Raw genomic sequence first — 21,676 nt, 5'->3', positions numbered from 1 at the left:
TTTAATTCTTAAAGTCAATATTTGCTGAAAGTGTTTTGCAGTGTCTGCCTAACTTTACACGAACCCAACCCATTTCCCACCATTCTGCAAACACTACTAGACACAGTACTTACTACAGAAAATAGTCTCATTGAAGGCCCATTAAACTTACTCATGGTAATAAGTATTACACAATATTTTCAGTATCAGTCCTAGTTTTGTGGCTATTCCAGTGGAAAAGGTATATTTTCTACTCACTTTATTTGGGACAGCAATCCCCAAAACTTTTTACACCTACAGTCTCATCCTGTAGGGCATTTGAGTTACCTAGCACCTGGATTTCAGTGGGAGTTGAGCCCCTCATTAGATGAACCCCATTGTTCTAGTCCTGGGTTGTTATGATGATGATGATGTTCGTCCATCGTTTTCGAAGAAGACCTTGACATCTAGCAGGTTGTAAGCTGTCCACAGTGCGTCCGCAGGTGGCTGGCAAGGCCAATACGGGCACGAAATGTTCTGCCACATGTCGGGCAGACATGCGTGGGCACCACTGTTACAGCATTTGCAGCTCTGGCTTTACGGAGTGCTCGCTTCTCATGTGCTATGGTTATCCTTCTGGCTTCAGATGTCTGGCAGCCTTGGTGGATCAGCGTACGCCATGTCGATCGATCTTGTGCCAGGGTTTCCCAGGAGGTGATGTCGATATCCAGGTACTTAAGAGAGGCTTTCAGCGTGTCTTTGTATCGCTTCTTTTGTCCCCCGTGCGATCGCTTTCCTTGAGACAGCTCACCATAGAAGAGCTGTTTGGGGATGCGGTAGTCTGGCATCCTTACAACATGGCCTGCCCAGCGTGTCTGGGCTTTCATGAGCAGAGTGTAAACTGATGGCAGGCCTGCTCTGGAGAGGACTTCTGTATCTGGCACCTTATTCTGCCACCGGGTCCTCAGAAGTCTGCGGAGGCAAGTCATATGGAAGTGGTTCAGCTGCCTAGCGTGCCTCCTGTATACAGTCCAAGTCTCACTGGCATACATCAGGGTAGTTAGCACTACTGCTCGGTAGACTTTAAGCTTTGTAGCAAGGCTTATTCCACGGCGGTCCCACACGTTGGTCAGCAGTCTGCCAAATGCAGAACTTGCCTTGGCGATTCTGCAATTGACCTCGATGTCAATTGTCACTGCGCGAGAAAGGGTGCTGCCAAGGTATGTAAATTGGTCCACTGCTTGCAGCTTTTGTCCCTTCACTGTGATGGTGGACTCTCGGTGTTGGGCTTTCGGAGCTGGCTGGTGCATCACTTTGGTTTTCTTTATGTTGATGAGGAGGCCGAAGTTGTCACATGCTGCTGTGAATTTATCCATGCTAGCTTGCATTTCCTGCTCTGATCCAGCATTCAGGGCACAGTCGTCAGTAAAAAGGAGGTCTCGTAGCACAGTTTCCTTTATTTTGGTGACAGCCTGGAGTCTCCGCAGGTTGAACAGTTTCCCATCAGTCCTGTATCTCAGGCTGATTCCCAAGGAACTGTTCTGAAAGGCGTCTGACAGTATGGCTGAAAACATTATGCTAAACAGGGTCGGTGCCAACACACCTGATGGCCTTGACGCTGTTTGTGACGGGAAAGGCCTCTGAAGCTTCTCCGTCGTCCAGAACACGAGCCGTCATGCCGTCGTGGAACTGACGTACCATCAGGATAAATCTGTCAGGGCACCCAAACTTCGACATGATGCGCCACAGACCTTCACGACTGACAGTGTCAAAAGCCTTGGTAAGATCCACGAAGATGGTGTACAATTCGCGATTCTGCTCTTGACACTTCTCTTGGAGCTGTCGGACTGCGAAGATCATGTCCACAGTGCCACGCTCTTTGCAGAAGCCGCACTGTGTCTCGGGTAGTAGACCCTGTTCCAGGTGGTCAATCAGGCGATTCAGCAACACTCGTGCAAGGATCTTACCTGCACTAGAAAGCAGTGATATTCCTCTATGATTATCGCAAACTTTTCGATTTCCTTTCCTCTTATAGAGGTGTACGATGGACGCGTCTTTCAATTCCTGAGGAATGGACCCTTGATTCCAGAAGGACTGGAACAGCTGAGTGAGTTTGTCAACAAGCATTGCACCACCATCCTTATAGATTTCCACTGGAATCGCATCAGATCCTGAGGCCTTGCCACTGGACAGCTGGCTGATGGCCTGTAGAGTTTCAGTCTCTGATGGTGGAACGTCCAGGCTGTAGTTGATATCCGCCTGGGGCATTCTGTCAATCGCCTCGTTATTGATGGAAGATGGGCGGTTCAGTACGGATTGGAAATGCTCAGCCCAATGCTGTAGAATCAGAGTCTTCTCAGTAATGAGCGTTACACCATCTAAGTCCAGTAGAGGGGAACTCCCTGAAGGCCGAGGTCCGTACAAGGATCTAAGGGCTTCGTAGAACCGTTTGGCATTGTTTCTATCAGCAAACTTCTGGATTTCATCTGCTTTGGCACTCAACCAGGAGTCCTGCATCTTGCGAAGCTTGCTCTGTACGGTCCTGCGAATGTTGTTAAAGGCATTTTTCTTAGCTGTTGACAATGAGTCATTCTGATGAGCACGGTGAAGGCGGTGCTTTTCAGCAAGTAAAGCCTTGATCTCTTCGTCGTTTTCATCAAACCAGTCCTGCTGTTTTCTGTGTGAGGGTCCAAGAACCTTTAGTGCAGAAAAGTGCACAATATTTCGGAAGCGTTCCCAGTTCCTCTCAACATTTTCCTATAATTGCAGCTCTGAGAGTTGGTTGCCAAGATCTTCTACTAGTGAAGCTGCTGTGTTGGGGTTCCTCAGTTTACTGACGTTAATCTTTTTCATCACATCTTTGTTTCCCTGCGGACGTCTCTTTGGCTTGATATAAAGGCTTAATTTAGAGATGATAAGTCTATGATCAGTCCAACAGTCCGCACTCGGCATGGCCTTGGTCACCCTTACATCCTGTCTGTCTTTCCTCTGCACGATGACATAATCAATGAGATGCCAGTGCTTGGAGCGTGGGTGCATCCAGGACGTCTTTTTGCGAGTGGGCAGGCGGAAGATGGTATTGGTGGTGATCAGATCATGAGCCGCACATGTCTTCAATAGTAGTAGGCCATTGCTGTTGCATTTGCTGATTCCATTTTTTCCAATGACGCCATCCCAGGCAGAGTGATCGGATCCTACTCTCGTGTTAAAATCGCCAAGTAGAATCAGCCTGTCGGTGTGCTTCACGGATGAGAGTAGGGCATCAAGATCTTCATAAAACTTGTCCTTTACTTCATCCGGATTCGTCATTGTGGGTGCGTAAGCACTGATTAGTATAACTCGCTTTCCTCTCGGTAGTGGAAGATGCAGTGTCATGAGTCGATCGTTCACGCCCTTGGGAAAACTGGCAAGTTTGTGAACAAGATGATTCTTAACCGCAAAGCCAACTCCAGATTCACGACGTTCGTCACTGCTGCGTCCACACCAGAAGAATGTGTAACCACCTCCTGTTTCTGTGAGCTGACCTTCGTTGGCTAGACGAGTTTCACACAGGGCCGCAATATCGATGTTAAATCTTGCGAGCTCTCTGGCGACCAGGGCGGTTCTTCTTTCTGGTCAATCTGCTGAGGGGTTGTCTTGAAGCATGCGTACATTCCATGTACCAATAATAAGTGGTGTCACCTTACGTTTTATTATTTGAAATTTTGTTGTTCGACCGCATAAGATGGGATCTCCTTCAGCCGCGGTAAGCTGGCCAGGATTCTATGAAGCAAACAATGTTTAGGGCACCTTTTCTAGCCCCTTCCTCTTACTACGGAGGTGAGCAGCGCGGTCCTAAAGAGGACTGCTCAGTCACTCAGGTAGACGCTGAATCCAGCTGTTGCTTCGGTCAGCAGGAAGACGACCATTAGACCTGAGCCGCCTGTGTGCAGGTCCGCGGCTACAGCTCCCAGTGTATCCACACCTGCTGCTTCGTCGCTCGCCCATCGCCACAGGACTTTAAGGTTTACGGAAATTGGAGGGATGGCAAGACTTGCGCGTGAATTGGATTAAAGTGAGGGAGAGGTGCGCATAGTCAGCCTCACTCTCTCTTCCCAGATTCCATCTTGCTCCAATGGCAGGACAAAAGTCGAGACGGTTGGAGATGGGCTGGGTGCAGTGGTTGACCAGGGCATCTTTCGCGTCTTGCCGTGCTCTTAGCGTACCACATCGCTTGCAGAAACCGCCTTCATGACCGTTGGTCCTATTCTAAAAGGTCTCATCCGCTCAATCCGCTGGAGTCTGTCTTCACATGCTCGGGATAGACAAGGCCCTATCTCACCGAAGGTCTATGCCCGACGGCTACCCTCAACCTGGTTTGGCCAGCCTGTCAAAGCTGTTGCCCGGGGTGTGGCGCTGCGCATGCTACAGCTACTAGGAGCCACAGGTGAGAGCTGAGTGACAGGTGGGGACCAAAGGTGGATGAGCTGCCCTGGAAGGACACGACATGCCCCTACACCAGAGGTGCTACCCCTCCCTGAACACCCCATACACCCCTGGGTTGTTATAGGGTCCCACACAAGAGCAAGCCCCACATTCACACAAACAACTCACCAGGCAACACGCCCTTGTGGCTAGGTGCAGGGCCTTCCCCTTGGTAGGTTCCTCCTGTTGGACATCTCTCTTAAGGCCTTCGGTGGCCTAGTCCTCTGGCCGGGTCAGTTAAAAGTTCAGTCCCATCCAGGGGTATTCAGCATCCCAAAATGAGCACCACTTTCAACAACGGTCCCAGGTTCCCAAAAAACAAAAGGTCCTTTGTTCCTCCCAGGCTCAACTTGCTGTTCTTCTCAATCTTATCAGTCTGCTGACTCCCTAGGCTTTCCACTATTGGGTGTCCAAGTATATCATAAACCAAAACAGTCTCCTTCCCCTACAGCTTCTCTTCAGATGCCTCTTCCTTGTGGAATGCTGGCCTCAGGATCACATTCCAGGAGCCTACCACAGGAGTTCATACTAGTCTCCTCTACAGCTAGCTCCACACTAATGGGCTTCCTCCCTACATACTGCACAGTTGTTGCAGGATGGGACTAATTAAACAGGGTTAGGGCATGGCTACACTTGCAGATGTAGAGTGTTTTGAGTTAAACCAGCCTTCGTAGAGTGCAGTAGGGAAAGCGCTGTAGTCTGTCCACACTAACAGCTGCCAGCACACTGGTGTGGCCACATTAGCAGCTCTTGCAACGGCCACAGAGAGCAGTGCATTGTGGTAGCTATCCCAGCATGCAAGTGGCTGCGACATGCTTTTCAAATGGGAGGGTAGGGTGGAGTGTGACAAGGAGTGTGTTGTGTATATATGGGGGGCAGTGATTTTTTTTTGGGCGGGAGGGGGGCTGACAGCATGTCAGCATGCTGTCTTGTAAGTTCAGACAGCAGCAGACCTCCCTCACAAACACAGCATTCCACAGTAATGGTTGCTTTGTCTCCGAGCAATAAGGATGCCCGCTGTCAAATGGAGCATTCAAAGGGCATATCCAAAACAATGACAAGAGTGGCCACCTGAGTTAAGGGGATTATGGGACATTTCCGGATGCTGATCAGAGCACGGTAATGCAACACCTTGTTCACACTGATGCTGGGGCGCTCCAGTGGGGGCGCATCAAATGTTATTCTACTCGCCGAGGTGGACTACCAGGAGCGCTGTAGCCGTGGAGTCAGAGCACTCTACATGCCTGGCCGGTGTGGACGGGTAGTGAGCTAGTGCGCCCGGGGCTCCTTTAATGCGCTGTAACTTGCAAGTGTAACCACGCCCTTAGTCAGTCTCAGGCCCCCTGGCCTATAAAGGGGTGGGCCACCTTGTTTCATGGACACTTTAGAACTAATTGACTGGGTTGAGTGAAGGTATGTTTGTACCCTGTATTTGTAAATGTTGCCTAACTATGAACACATTTATGCAATGAACTAAATCCATGTCAGCCTTCACTTGGAGAGACTTGGCCAATTAATTCAATTGTAGAGTTTACAGTGATGGGTCCTGCATTCATAAGAAAGTACAGACTTGCACTTTATTATGTAACATTTCTATCTTCTTCAGTGCCACTCCAAATGCATTTAAAGATCTAATATTCCCATAACCCAGAATGGGGAGAGGTACTAGTTAACTATCTGCTTTCTTGCAGTTCACTTAGGTCTAAGTAAATCCTTGTCTCCTTATTCAGATAAGCAGTCTGAGACGTCAATGGGCCATACTCATCTGAGGGAGATTTGGCCCTCAGAGTGTTTGAGTTATAAAATGCTCCCATCCTCAAGTCCACCATGGAGGCAATTGATATTTGTTGAAAATATGTCAGGGATTAAATCAGTTTCCATTACATTTGTTAGCCCTAATATTTTCAGCTCCTATTTTAGTCATTCAGTATACTCTTACACTTCTTATTGTTACTTATTAGGACCCATTCTTGCACCCCCTAACTTGGGCAAAACTGCCATTAACTGATTCCCGTTGTGAGTTGCCTGAGCAGGAACTGTTGGATTAGGCCTAAATATCATAGCTCCTCTGATTTGGAAGGATTCTGAAGCATACTGCAATCTATATATTAGAGTTATGTAAATTATTTACTCAATTAATTTAGTCTCTTTGTCTTCTCTTGAGGTTTGTGTTCTGTATTGTTGGTTATTTTCACTCTGATCATGAACAGTTTGCTGAAAGTATGTGTGATTAGATGTTCATAGATGTTTGGCTGTATGTGTGTAAACTTAGAACTGTGATAGTCAATGGTGATTGGTAACATAAGTGGTAAGGTATAGTTTCTGTTCCCTGATTGGAAAAAGAGGACAACAGATTGCAAAAACCATTAGAGCTCTGACTCTCTGAGGGAGAGATACCAATTTAGAGAAAGATAGAAGCGCAATTATGGGTTGTTGGGTTTTTTTTTTTTAAATGGTAGATCATTTTCCTTCTGGGCTTTATCCAGATCTGCTAGAGGATTGTTCCTAGAAAAAATTAGGCTACTGTAAGATTTATTGGCTGGGTGCCAAGTTTGTGTGTGTGTGTGTCTGTTTGTTTGGTACTAGTTATGAAAGGTATAATTAGAATGATCTTTGTTCAACTTGTTTAATTGACTCTGAATCTGTGCCAAGGGTCTGGTGAGGGGTTTTGGACTTTGTACTTGCTTTGTACTTGCTTTCTGTAGGCATTCATGACAGTAAAACTGAATTACTTGGATGTTCACAGAAAAAGGAACACAAAGGAGCATGAATATAGCTGAAACAATTTTGCTTTTAAATCCAGGCGAATGCTTGTGTAATGTTTTTTGCAGTATGCACCCAGTTCTGCTGTATTTCTACAGGAATTGCTTTAGCAAATATTTGTTTTTCTGAGTTTACTGCCATTTCTTTGGCATACAAATTTCCCAAAATGTCCTTCAAACTTGGCCTGCAAACTTGGATGCATGGCTAGTTGTTTTTTTTCATCCAAAGTTCACACTTGCAAGCACACCTTGGAAATAAATAATAAAGTTTGCAACATGCCTGTTAGGTACCCATCACATGAGTTGGGATGAATTGGGCTGTTCACATGTCACTCAGAAGTATCATTTCAGGTGTCTGCAGTCTCAAGGAGGCATCACTGCTTCACTTGCATGTGGCCCACATTCCGGAGCTTATCTTCGCCACCGTAAGCGCTAGAGAGTTAATCTTTTTAAAGGAAATCTGGAGCACAGTTGTGCAGCAGGTTATTTTTTTTCCTCAGAAGCTGTATTTATGTGGCCATTAACAGGGGCTCTCATGATTTCTAATCAATCTTTTAAAGCATTATCGGACCGCCATACTTGAGCACTGTCACCATTCATCCTTTACTCGTGAGCTGTTCAGCAAGTGATACTTGACTTGAGGCAGCACACAGATGTATTTGCATTGATGTAGTGAAACAACTAAATGGGAATTAAGAGATGTGGCCTTTTACCAGTTTTATTTTAAGAGAAATATGATCAGTGGTTTCTACGCATATGCACATGTGGAAACAAATTCTCCAGTGAACTGTTTGTTTTGTATTACTGTAAATTACAACGTAAACCAGTGGTGCCAAAGCTTTTCTTGTCATATCCCTCCCTTACTAGTAATAGAGTCTGTCAATAACCCCCCTACATTACTGCACAGTTGGCACAGCAGAGGAGCTTGGGCTGAAGGTGTAGTTGGGGTCAGAACTGGAGCTAGTGATGGAGCTAGGCTGGGCTGGGGATGGAGTGGAGCTGTGGCTGGGCCTGGAGCTGTGGCTGGGCTGGGAGCAGAGTGGAGATGGGGCTGGGGGCATAGCTGGGCCGGGGGCAGAGTGGGGCTGGGTGGTTCTCCCTCCCCACCCCCTGTGGGGGCTGGCCCAGACACCACCATACCCACCCCAAAACATTCCTTTGGACCTCACAGTTTGGGGACCACTGATGTAACTCCTTTTTCCTCAGCTTGCAGCCTACAGATTTCTAATTTATATACTAATTCATTCTTTCTACTTTTGTATTTTACGGTATGACTGGTTTTCAGTAAAGCCCATTGAGTTTAATGCCAAAGCTTTTTGTCGGTGTCACCTTAAACCTGATCAATCTGTTGTTTCATTTGTGGAATATTACCGAAGACTGCACAAAACAAGAGTAAGGGATTTTATTTCAAATTTTGAAATTGTGGAAATAAACCACTATTAAATCAAATTACTTAACTGCAAAGAAACATTATGCCACTATACATTTAAAATAGTACTTAACAGTACATTTTTTTGGAATCTCTTTAATTAATGAGTAGATCAATTTTTCTTTAGAATCTACTGGGCCTATATATAAACTATTTTTAGCACAAGTGTTGAAGCAACTCTTACAAATATTAATTGTTCAGGCAATGGAAACGTATACATTCTCTTCTGGCTTTTGTTTATTTCATAAGTAACTATGATTTATACTTTGTATAGTAGAATTATAAGTACATAATTAGTAGTTAGTTTAAGTGGAATTTGCAAATCAGGAAATAGAGACTATGGCCCTGATTCTGCAGCATTTAAGTTAGTAGGAGCTTTGCCATTGACTTTAATGAGTGTATGATCAAGCCCTATGAACCTGATCCAACATATTTTAAAGTCACTTAAAAAACTGGGCTTTGGATCAGGCTTTTTGAGCTTTTTTTCTCTCTCTGATTTATGCAGCAGCACTGATGTCAATGGACCAACCCCAAATTTACTTTAATGTAACTGCTGATAGAATTTGCCCCTATTCCATGATTTACAAGATCTTAGTATACTTGGTATATTCTAATCTATTCCCGTATCTAAAAACACATTCAAACTCTCCTACAATTAGGTAGCATTCTCCAGAACCCTTTTTGTCCATTCAGTGTTCCAGTCTGCTTCATGCATCTGACATTGAATTAGATAAAGAGATAAATGACTTTGCAGTGGATAATTGTAATTTAAGCAATAAGAAACCCAGAAATAAATTAAGTTTATAGTTACAGTTGCTTTTGGAATGTGAGATCCATCACTTTTATATTGTAGCACCATCATTAAGTTGCAGTGCAAGCATATGATTTTAATTCTTTTGGCAGTATGAGGGTTTGATTTTGTGTTGACAGCAGGAGCAGTATGTCAATGTACAATTGGTAATAATTATTCCCTAGTTAGGCAAATAAAAATGACAGGCTGAGGAGTCAAACAATACATTGAACTGATCTAGATTTTTTAAAAATAAATATGTGGCAAATAAGTATCTATTTGAATTTCATCAACAATTTTGGAAAGATCTTTAATTAGATAGGAGCAAAGAGTGAATAATTGAACCCAGACATGTGAAGTGTAACCCCTGAAGGCAAACCTACCTAAAGAAAACTCTGCGTTGTCCTAAAAATACTGGTGTCCCAGCAAGTATCAGCCAACATCTCTCACTATGGTGTAAATAAGGAGTAAGTCAGTGGAAAATCACTGATATAAAACCTAAGTATGAGGAGAATCAAGCCCATTGTTTTTTCCTGTAGGTTTATACACTGTATCCCCACCAAACAGCTATGAATACTTTATTGTTTACATATTTAGATTTATACATTGTGCAGACTGACCCAAGCCATTATCCGCTTATGAATATTTATCCAGGGATGCATTTTATTCAGCATCTTCCCCCTCACCACACAAATGGTTCTAAACAATGAAAGATGTCTGCTTTGGGAGAAAGCTGCACCTGGGTCCCCTTTAGGATGCTGTAGGGTAAACACACATTAATGAGCAAACTACAAGAAAAATACTGGCTTTTGGCATTCAGGGTGAAGTTTGGACAGACCACGAAAGGCCCCCTACAACACTGAAGCCCTGCATTTTATCTTGATGGTAGGAGAAGCACAGGCAAAAAGGCTGTGCAACGGGACCTATACCCCCTCCATGTGCCATACTAGTCCAAAAGAGACCAGAACAGAGGGGGCTGCTGAATTAGGGTGATTGTGTGGCCCTAGTGAACCAAAAACCCCAAAAGGAGTTGCAGTCATCTTCATATTCGTTCACCGGGGATTGAAGTGAACTGTTCCCTGCAATTTGAAAGGTTTAAACTGGATTAATTTGAACCTCCAATCAAAAACTCCACCACCCACTTCTTCAATGGCTTTAATGTGATTCCTTTTGCCTATTAAAATGTGGGGGACTAAGGCTGTTTGGAGCAGAATTTGCCAGCTTTACAGCTCGGCAAACAATTTTAGACCATGCTTCTGAAATGTCACATGAACAGTTGAAGTTTGCAAACACACTGAACTTTGAAATCAAGACTGAGTTTGAGTGGGCTTGTGATTTAACATGACTATTGCATACAACAGCTTCAGTCTCTAGACAAGTCATGATTCAGATGTTTTGAAAGAGTGCTACATAACTAAATGATCAGAAATTTACCTCTATTTCATGTGATTTTTGTCTTTGGTATAAACTACAATTATATTCTGAACAGTGGTTCTGTATGTGACATTTTACCAAAGATCCCTAAACATTAGGAATTATCAAATAAAGTGTGATTATAAGTAAACCCCTAACCAGTATCACCGTTATTCTTCAAGTAGAGTTATATGGGGCCTACCATGAGGATGGGCTGCTGCAACAAGAGAACTAAGAAACAGATTATATAGTGTTTGTGATTCACCTTCCCGTGAATTCTATAGTATCCCTGTCTCTGCTAAAATGATTAGCATGCACTTTTAAGAAATGTGTTTAGAAAAATGCACTTCTCATTTCTTACACACATTCCAAATTAACTTCTTTGTAATGTATATTAAACGTGTGATCAGCTTGGCTGGAGACAAGACAGAAAGTTGTTTGTTTTTTAATTGGGTGAGCAGCAGCTCAGACTTCTGGAAACAAGTTTGAAATATTTGAGAAGCAACAATAGGGGGATTGAGAGAGATTCAGGAGAAAGGTGATCGAAATTAGGATCTCTCTCTTATGTTATGGTCTCAAGAATGGAGAAGTTGCAGCACTAATCTAGGGCCCAATTTTCAAAGGTGTTAGGTTCATGAAGATACAGATGGTCACCAAATGAGATTTTGAAAAGCACCTGCACAGCTTAAATATCTTAGGCATCTAGGGTTTCATCATTGGCTAATTTTTCCGTAAATATTTTTTAGAAGCTCTTCTGAGCTACTCCACTATTAATTTTCAAGTTACCATTTCCTTAGTAACATAAAGGTTAGTCCTTTTGTTTTCCTTCTTAAAATCAATTTGCATGAAATGACTCTTTAGAAGTCTTGCTCACATTTTAAAACACATTGCAAATAAAAATATGAGGTTTAATAAGCATGATAATATTAAAGGAGCAAATTCTGCAGTCCTTAATTGAGTAAAACTCGTTTACTTGAATGGGAGGCTTGCTCGATTTAAGAATTTTGTCCCAGAAGTTTTTTTTAAAAATCATATAATAAATATGTTATAGATCTTTTTAAATAATGCTAGGTTTTTAAAGTGAATTTAGTGCTTGTGAAAAGCATTTGTATGATAACTTTTTAGAGTGAAATCTGCATCCCCAAAGAGGAGATGCACCCTGAGAAGTAAGAGGGCATCTGTCTCCACAATGCTTCACCAGCATGCCTCAATCCCACCTTCAGGGATGCCTCAAGAGATATTGTAAAGGGGTATTTGTTCTTCTCATTCAGTCATTGGCTTCTTTTCTAAGGTGCTCAGTTGTAGTTGTTTTGATATACTGACAGCAGTCCACTAAAAAATGCTCTGAGACCATTAACTTATTTTTAAAATACCACACCGATCATGAAGAGCCATTTGAATGGTAATGTCTTTTGGCTACTGGACTTAATCTAAATTCAGCCTAGTGAGTGAGAAATGGAAGTTTCAGTCTGATCCCTCTCTCCCACAACCCTTGAGTTATGGGATAGGTAAAGTTGGAGGCATTAGTTTGCTATTATTCTCTTTACTTCAACCCAATAACATACTTCTGTTGTACACAGGCTGGTTTTAGGTATTCATGCACATTTGTGGCTTCCATCATAGCTATTCAAAGAACTATGATAGACATGCAGTAATTCAGTCCGTAATTCATGTTTTACTTCTGTGTTCCTCTACAGATAGTAACTTCATCCTTGCAAATGCTCAGGTGGCTAAGGGATTCCCTATAGTTTACTGTTCAGATGGCTTCTGTGAGCTTGCTGGATTTGCACGAACTGAAGTCATGCAGAAGAGCTGCAGCTGTAAATTTTTACTTGGTGCTGAAACAAATGAGCAGATGATTCTTCAAATTGAAAAGTCACTGGAAGATAAGGTGGAATTCAAAGGAGAAGTCATGTTTTATAAGAAGAACGGTGAGTTTTATTGCTTTCATCAGTGTTCTATTAGTTCCAGACAAGCTGAAACTTGCCATTATTCAGCATAGTAGTTCTATACCCACTGTATTTAACGATACTGCATGTGAAGGTTCAGAAGGCTACAGAAATGGCTTTGAATAAAGGCAGGGTGGTAAAGGTGTTATGGTGGTAGAAGTATGACTATATATGTAGAAGTGGTAATATCTATGTGATAAATTGCAGGGTATTTGTAAAAAGCTGGAGAGACATAAATTGTCGTGTGGAGCACTGCCTTATTCAGTGTAGAAGGTGCACCATATAAAGTTGTCTACTCATCTTGTAATCAAACATTCACCTGGTCTTATTGAAACTTTAAAATAAAAATTAAATTAAAACTCACCTACAGAGAGAGACTAAGCATGGAAAATTTCAGCCTGATAGAGCTGGTTGGAAAATCTACAGTGAAACTGTTTTCCTTGGGAAAAATACCATTTTGACCAAAAAAAAAAAAAAAAAGCCTACATTTTTTTCACAAAATGGGTTGATTTTGAGAACATTTCCCACAAAATTTGTTCAGAATTGGAACAAACAGATTTTAAAATATCAAAATGTTTTGCCAAATGGAAATTCCAAGTTTCAACCAGCTCTACTGAGGCTGAAATTTTCAGAAAGTTTTGACTGTCTTAGAGTGCTCTTTCTCTAGCTGTTATAATACATGTAATAGCCAAGGCTTAAAAAAACCCCAAAAAAACCCAGGTGCTTAGAGTTAGTTCAGTGGGCATTGGATTGAGACCCCAAAGCGCAAGCCCCTACTTACTTACAGCTAAAGGAGTTCATATTTGTATGAAGAGGCTTGTGCATTTTGCGCTGAAGGCCCTAAGTTTGATCCCCATTTATGACTGTGATATCTGTATGTATCTGCACAGAAGATACATCAGCAAGGGGAAAAAAAAAGAGACTTGGGTTTGCACCAGCATGCCTGTAGACGAGTGATATAGACCATCCTTCCACCCATTCTGTTGATGGCAGGCTCCTTCACTCCACCTACTAGAACGTCTCCCTCACTCATTGCTATGTGTTTTGATCATGTTGCCTTTGAAGTGAAGCACTGGCCATACGTGATGGTTAAGCACGAGTAACCAATGGGAGAGCAACTGACATAATGCCGTGAGAATGGTCTCAAACAATTAAAAAATATTTAGGGCTTGAGTCTGTAGTTCACTGTGTATCAGCTTTCATTTTTATTTTTTAAGCTTAGCATTTGTGAACAAATGTTCCAGCTAGGTGCCTTCTTCACAGCTCTTGCTTAATATTTATGTGCTGTTGAAATGTTTCCCTGTAGAATTATATTACTTTGGTATTATACGTTTTTACAGATGAGCATTTTAAAATAATTGATATACTCTGAGGAAAGGAAAGAGAATGTATTAAAAATACTTGGGGGAAAATTGTCCCCTTTTTTGATTGCAATGTACGAGGCAAAAGGATCATAGGCTCATAAACCTCAGGCTAATACACACTCCATATTTAAAGTGTCATATTATGTAAAAACATTTTGAAGATGCAGTAAAAGGCTTCCCTCTCCTACTTTTAGCATTGAAAAGAAAACCTTGCAGTGTGTCTGGAGCACATGATCTATGAAGCTGATTGAAAGAAGTTAATTACTGATTTACTGATCTTTCTTGGATATGAAAAATGTTCCAGAAGTTTCAAGGGCCACTTTTTTTTTCCCATTGTTGGATAGTGGTGACTAAACAAAGTCCTAAGAGAGAAGATTTAAGATTAGGTGAATGGAAGAATTAGGGCCAGTTGTACTCGCTGGCTTTTACCTGGGATGTAAATTGAATTCTCACTGCACCATCAGCAATGAATATCACCTGTAACACTTATGCTGGTAACAAAGGCAGAAAGAAATTATCATGGAATTGTAGGTAGATTTCCTTAGCAATTAAGGAGTTGGATCACTGATCAGTTGGGATGGACAAACTGGTTTGGATAAAAAAAAAATCCACCTATTTTCACCTCTTAAGCCTTTGTATATAATTTGACTCAAACTCATCAAATCATTTTCAAAGTATAAACAAATTCCTCTTAATACCCATTATATTTTATTTTCATGTATTTATGCCCATCTGGAAGTGCTGAAATATCACAAGACTGTTTTTGCATTAAAAGCAAGAAAGGCAAGAAATCTCACAAGAAAGATTATTCTTGTGATTTTTCAACTCAAAGTTGCAGACTCAGAAAATTTGGCAAAGCATCCATAATTTATGTATCTGAACAAAATGGAATTACTGAAACTCTGAGGTTTGCCCAGAAATTGAAGATATAAGACAGCATGTGGATTTCTTATTTTATTTTAGCTTTTTAAGGGCATCTTTGGAATACAAAAAAGTGTTTTTGTTTCGTTTTCAAATTTAAAAAACAAAAGAAAAATTGAAACTCTTTCATTGAAAGCAGTCCCTTTTTTAAAGCCCCATCCTAGCTGTCCTGACTTTTTTTGGCAAGAGCAAATGGGACAAATGCCCAACTTTTGTGGTTTGGTTTGTTTGTTTGTTTTAAAGGTGCAGGTGAACGTGGGGAAAGGGGTGAGAGGGTGAGCGGCGATGCCAGCCCCATGCAGTGTCCTGTTTTTCCCATTGGGAAATATGGTCACCCTAATCATCAGTCATATGAATATTCACATGACTGAATATCTGGGTTTAGGACACCGTTCACAGGTGCAGACTCACCCTGGGTGCTAGACCAATTGGGATTCATTGCACATAGTAGTATATGTTACTAAGAGTCTGCTTAATTAAAGAAAGTGATAGAAAAAGGGAGAGAAATAAGGTTCTGTTGGGAGAAACCCTAAAACAGTCTGCACAGGCTAAGCCTCTGCTGGGTAAGATTTATGTTGTAAGAGTAGTCAGGCCTCAGGCTTCTGATACATGACTTAAAAATGAAAAATAAAAATTTACCTCAGGAAGGAAGTGAGTTTAGATCATAAACTCTTGTACGTGTTCCTCGTGGGAAGCGGGGCTTACTCCCATTTGAAACATGTTTAGGCACATAAGTTATTAAAAATCATTATATCTTTTCTTTTAAAAGTGCTCTTCATGCTGAGAACTAATTACTTACCAAATTTCCTATTAGATTTGTACAGCTACAAAAAACACTCTATTAAGAATCCAGTAGATTTGTCCGGCTCTTCTCAGTGTGACACTTCACTTTCTTCAGTATGTCCTTTAGCATGGTTATTTGCTTATTTTTTTGGCTCTCCATCTGATATTAGGCATGAATCTCTCCATGTATTGTGGTTCAACTTTTAGCTTCTACTTCATATTTCTGACAAATACTGTTAATAGGTCAGGTATCAGAGGGGTAGCTGTGTTAGTCTGGATCTGTAAAAAGCAACAGAGAGTCCTGTGGCACCTTTAAGATGTATTCACCCACGAAAGCTTATGCTCCAATACATCTGTTAGTCTTAAAGGTGCCACAGGACTCTCTGTTGCTTGTTAATAGGTCATAACTTGCAGGAAGAGCATCAGTGTGCCCCCTGAACCTAGTTGCTTTATGCAGCAATGTGATTGGGCTGGAAGAAGTCTGAGTTTTGCTCTGGGAAGGGGTTGGCTGTTGGATAGCTGTATAATCCCTGATCCAACTAGTGAGGAACGTACCTCCCTGCAACCTATGTTGCCCAGATGGCTCTTTTGCCTATCCTGCATGAGGAGTCATGTAGAATAGAATAAATTCCTAAAGTTCTGACCTGTCATGCAATGGACTCACCTTAAAACCTGAGCTAGAACTGCCCCAGATAATCTAAAGTCCTGGTCAGTAATTTGAAAAGATGTCCTCAATCAGGACAGTATAGTAGGAAAAGCTGGTACTGTAATATATTACAGTCCTTTAATTTGCTTGTGGTTTAGAATTGCAATTTTACACATAAGCATAGGCAGAGAATATGGGGTAACTTTGGAACCGAGTTAGCTATCCTGCAAAAGCCAACATGGAAAGTCATGGGGAAATACTTTGAAATGTGGGCTCCTGCAGTAATTTCAATCTCCAAAAATAGGAATGTACCCATTTTAACCTGCTAACCTCATATTTGAATATGTAAGGCATTTCCTACTTATTAAAAGGATATAGAACATCCTAATGGCTGTAGTTAGGTGAACAACGTCGTTATATCAGTGCTTCAGCTGCGAATCTCAGTACATCAAATATGGACTTAACTGCTGAGCCACTAACATACTTAAATGCATACACTAGATCTGGCTTGAATGAAATGGTTGTAGTATGTGTTCCTGTTTATTTTAATAAGCCTTTTAGATAAAATGCACACATCTATCTAGATAAGACACGTTAACCAGACAGGAGTGCAGAATTAATGAAGATGTCCACAAAAATTTGTCTGAGCCATGTATTTATTGCACTCAGCATCAGGTTTTGCATTGATGTGGTCCTGTGTTCATACAGTCCTGGGAAGCAAACCAGTGGTCAAATTCTTAGACCTAAATTCTGCACTCAGACACCTATGTATGGTTCCCAGTTTAGTTAACAGAAGTGTTATGTGCACACTGAATAGACTTATCAAACAGGGCCAAATTTAAGCCTGGTGTGAGCAGGGGCAACTCCACTGACTTCACCTACTTGACCTATGGCACCTGCTTACACCAGATCTAAATTTGGCCCATAGCAAGTGTGCAAAGTTTTACAAAGTTGTCTGACTTATAAATGTGAGAACAGGCTTGTTCCCTCTGAGTATTTATTTTTGTTTTAGAAGGAACAGAAAGCCTTGAGACATACCACCAAAAAAAATGTCAGATTATTCTGTAATTCTGCAGCATGCCTGACTTCTCTAATTGGCAGGTCTGACATACCCTCTAGGCTGGCTTGTCTTCCTACCTCAAGAGCTGTCTCAGGCACAGTTCTGAGTTCACAGTACAAATTGGAATGTCCTCTCAGCACTTATTTAAAAGCATCATGATGAGCACTGAGCTATGATAAATAATGATGATCAGAGGACACCATGTTTGTGAAAACACGGTATCGGGGGTTTTTGGTTTATTTTCTCTCTGTATTTGATATAAAATGTAGGGCTAGTATTTTGTAACCATTTAGTCATATTTTATTTTATGCCTTATCATGCTGGCAAGACACAGACCCAAGCTGCAAAATCTGAATACAAACTCAGTACTGGAGTTTGAACACGCACAAACTTTTTCAGTGTTTTTATCTAAGCTTCCAGTTTGGCATATTATGGAGAGAAACTATTATGAAATTTTAAATCAAGATTAGGTTTGGATTTTGACTCACTACATAGTTTAGGATATTTGAATTCAAGTTTCTATTTCAATTCCATCTCTAATGCTAGCCTAAATTTAGTGGGTTTGATTCTTGCCCCCAGCACCCTACCAGCTTCATAATTAATTTTTTTCCCCTATCACTTAGACATTTCAGTGGTAGTTCAGCTCAGGAATGTAATTGTCAGCAAAACAAATTACAGGAGTGGTTCTAATTAAAGCAACCCCACTAACTCTCAGAACAAGTTCAATGGAAGTTTTAGAGAAAGTACTGCTTTTGACATTAGCAGAAAGTAAAACTAGCTCGTAGGCACTGAACTGAGAGCTGCATGAAGTGTATGAGCTGTATGTGGAAAGCGGTGGCATACCAGAGTTGCACTGTACATCTTTTCTTTGCAATTATTTTATTCCTGGCCCATGATTAGAGTTAGCAAAAAAATTTTGCCCAAAACTTTATTTTGCCAAAAGATGTACCGTATTTTCCGCACTATAAGGCGCACCTAAGAGCCTTAAATTTTCTCAAAAATTGGCCGTGCGTCTTATAATCCGGTGCGCCTTATGTGTGCACTGAGTTCCAAAATCTGTAAAAATGTTGTTGTGCGACTTTGGTAAGCGCTTTGCTTGATTGACTGTCGGACCATTTTTCGCTGACACAGGGACGTAATACGTAAACTACGTACGCTGGCAGCGATAAACCAATCAGAGAACATTAAGTAATACGTACAGTACGTACGTTTACCTTCTCCACTCCTCCGGTAGGTATACTACCGGTATGCTGCAAAACAACATTTGTTTGTCTAAGGACCCCCGAAAATGGCACCAGTGAAGAGACATGCTTACGAGGCACAATTCAAACTACAGGCTATCAGTTACGCGGTTGTAAATGGGAATAGAGCAGCTGCGAAAGAATTCAACATCAATGAATCTATGGTTCGGAAGTGGAGGAAGCAAGAAAATGACCGCCAGATGACCGCCCTAGCCATCCTGGTGAAGCTGTTCCACTTTGTATACGTATTTGTATATTCTTTGGGCTAGAGAGAGTGAGAATGAACAGTGGTTAAAACACTAATTTGGAGGGCGGCCCCCTGGGTTCCTGTCCCTAGATGAGCACCTAAGTTGCTTGGGTGCTTTTAAAAATCCCACCCTATATTGACTTTTATCATATATCTCAGTGTTTATGTGGCTCCTGTCAGCTTCTAGCCTCTTATTTCATAACATCTTGAGTAGAAGTATGGTGACGCAGAAAGAAACAAGGCAATTTATCATGGAGTTTTCTACTTCAGAGGGCTTTACAGAAAGGGGTACTTCAGCAGGATATTTTCATAGATCTTTTCCAAGTAGACCTTTGCTTTACCACAGACGCTGGGCCAAATTCTGATCTCAGTTACAGCAATGTTAATTCAGAGTAACTCCACTGAAGTAAAGAGACTTACTGTGGATTTACACCAGTGCAACTGAGAACAGAACCTTGCTCACTGGATCTCATTGCTCGAATAATCTGCAACCAGAAAAATACAGCATTGAAAAACTATATTTAGACAATTCTCATAAAGTTAAATCAGGTCTTCGGAAGCCCCAGAAGTAGAGCACAACCCAGTAGTTGACTGGACTTTTTCCTATATTTGTGTCTGTCTAAGAAGATGCTACAATGAGCTGTGTAATTGTTGAGGTGGTCAAATGTAAAATCTCTACACTGAACTTGAATTGCTATTGAGGTCACATCCTAACTCATTCATGCCGTTGTCAGACTAATTCTCTTAATCTCTCCCAGAACTTGAACAGCCCAATGACTTTGTCTCTTATTAAAGAAAATTTCCCCTTTTTTGGCCAGCTACTTTACTTTTCTTGCTAAAATTATGACTACTTAAACCTTTTTGTTTTATTGTGAGATTTCTCCTTTCAAGAATCAATGTAATAGAGCACAGCTGTTCTGAAGAGCACTTTTCTTTCTCTGTCAGTGTAGGTGAATGCACTTTAGCAGTTGTATGATAATCAGTGGGACTACTGAAGGAGAAAGGTGTTGCTCAGTGGGAGTAAATTAAAAACAAACAAAAAAGAAAGCTAGCAAAACGGAACAGCTTTATTATAAAATTACTGAATACCATTTAAGAAATGGCCAAAGTGGGCAGCTGATTAGGAAATTTAGGGCAGATCCATCTTCTGTGATGATGACCAGACCTGGCAGCACTAGCTAGGGTTGCCAACTTTCTAATTTCTAGAAACTGGACACTTCTGCTCCTCCCCCTCCCCCTGAGTTCCACCCCCTGCTCCACCCTCTTCTCCCAAGGTACCACCCTCCACTCATTCCTTCTCCCCTGCCCCCAGCCCGGGGACCGCTGCGCACTCTCCACCCCAGCAGTTACTTGCGAGGAGGGGGGAGTGGCTCTCTCCTCCCACTGTGCCTGCCCCCTGGCATGTTCAGCCACTGTCCCTGGCAGCCGGGCCCAGGCGGGGTGTGGCCTGCCGCCACCGCCTTTTACAGCCAGGCTCTCTCTGAGGCAGCCCAGTCACCACATTGGGCAGCTGGGCTCTCATGCCAACCCAGAGTGGAGTGGCCAGCAGGAGAAGTGTGTGGTCCCACCCCTTCCACTTCCCAGCACATTTCTGGCTCACTTAGCCTCCCTGGCAGCCAGGCCTGGCCAGGGAGTGAAAGGGGCAGGACCACCCACTTCTCATGCTGGCCACTCCACTCTGGGTCGGTGTGAGAGCCCACCAGTCTACCTGCCAATGCAGCAGCTGCCTGGGGGAGAGAGAGAGCCTGGCTGCGGGAGGCAGCAGGCAGCAGTGGGAGAAGGACAGAGCCCCACCTGCCCCAGGCAGACTACTCTGGGGAGCATTTGCACCAGCATGCCCCCTCTACTCTTTGCTCCTGCAGGAGACAACCAGACTTTTGGTCAAACCAGACTTTCTGGTCAAAAACTGGACACCTGGCAGCCCTAGCCTACATAACAGAAGGAGAAATCTCTTGTTAGCAAGTTAACAATAGAAACTATCAACATTATTTAAACATAGAGTGCAGTAACTAAACACAACAACATGAAAAGGGGGGTGGGGGAAGTGAAGAACAACCAAGCACTAGTAATAAAAGTTTGATATTGTTCAAGTGAAATTACATATCCCGTTGGCCACAGAGTCCACCTTTTTAATTTATAAAGCTAGCTTTACCATTCTTCCCACTGGCCTGTTTTACTTATACCTCAATAATTCCAGCTCCTTGATGCTCTACTAATTACATTTCAGATAAGCTATGATTTTAAAAACCTTGTATATTAATGCAAGTAGATAGGGAGGAATGCTTTGATGAGAGAGAAAGTTATAGCCTATTAACAGTCACTGATAAGAAACACTTTCGTACTTTCAGCACCTTTTTTCTCTCTTTCCTCCAAACAGTTGACCGTATTCACTTGTGGCCACTGATTATCATTTGTATTACTGTGGTGCCTGAAGGCCCTATTGAGACTGCAGCCTCATTGCGCCAGGTGTCACACAAATACTAGTAAGAGAGAACCTCCTCTGCCCTGAAGAGTTCACAGTTTAAAAAGGCAAGACACAGAGGGTGGGAAACAGGAAGTATTGTTATTCCAGCATTTATGGTGGGGAACTGAGGCACAGAGCCATTAAGGGCCAGATTTTCGAAAGAGCTCCACACCCATTCAGCACCT

The 21,676-nt window shown here is 42.2% G+C and overlaps 1 protein-coding gene across 3 annotated transcripts in view; it reads left to right on the top strand.

Annotated features, from left to right (window-relative positions):
• KCNH8 (potassium voltage-gated channel subfamily H member 8) overlaps positions 1–21,676 on the top strand; it is a 371,011-nt gene that overhangs the window by 120,041 nt on the left and 229,294 nt on the right. For all 3 annotated transcript variants that reach the window (XM_045007783.1, XM_045007784.1, XM_045007785.1), the window contains exon 2: positions 12,514–12,747. In XM_045007783.1, coding sequence (XP_044863718.1) covers positions 12,514–12,747 — 234 coding nt within the window. The remainder of the gene's footprint in view (positions 1–12,513; positions 12,748–21,676) is intronic.

The sequence above is a fragment of the Mauremys mutica genome, chromosome 2, assembly GCF_020497125.1.
Source record: "Mauremys mutica isolate MM-2020 ecotype Southern chromosome 2, ASM2049712v1, whole genome shotgun sequence".
Taxonomy (NCBI): domain Eukaryota; kingdom Metazoa; phylum Chordata; order Testudines; family Geoemydidae; genus Mauremys; species Mauremys mutica.
This window is presented reverse-complemented; position numbering and strand designations above follow the sequence as displayed.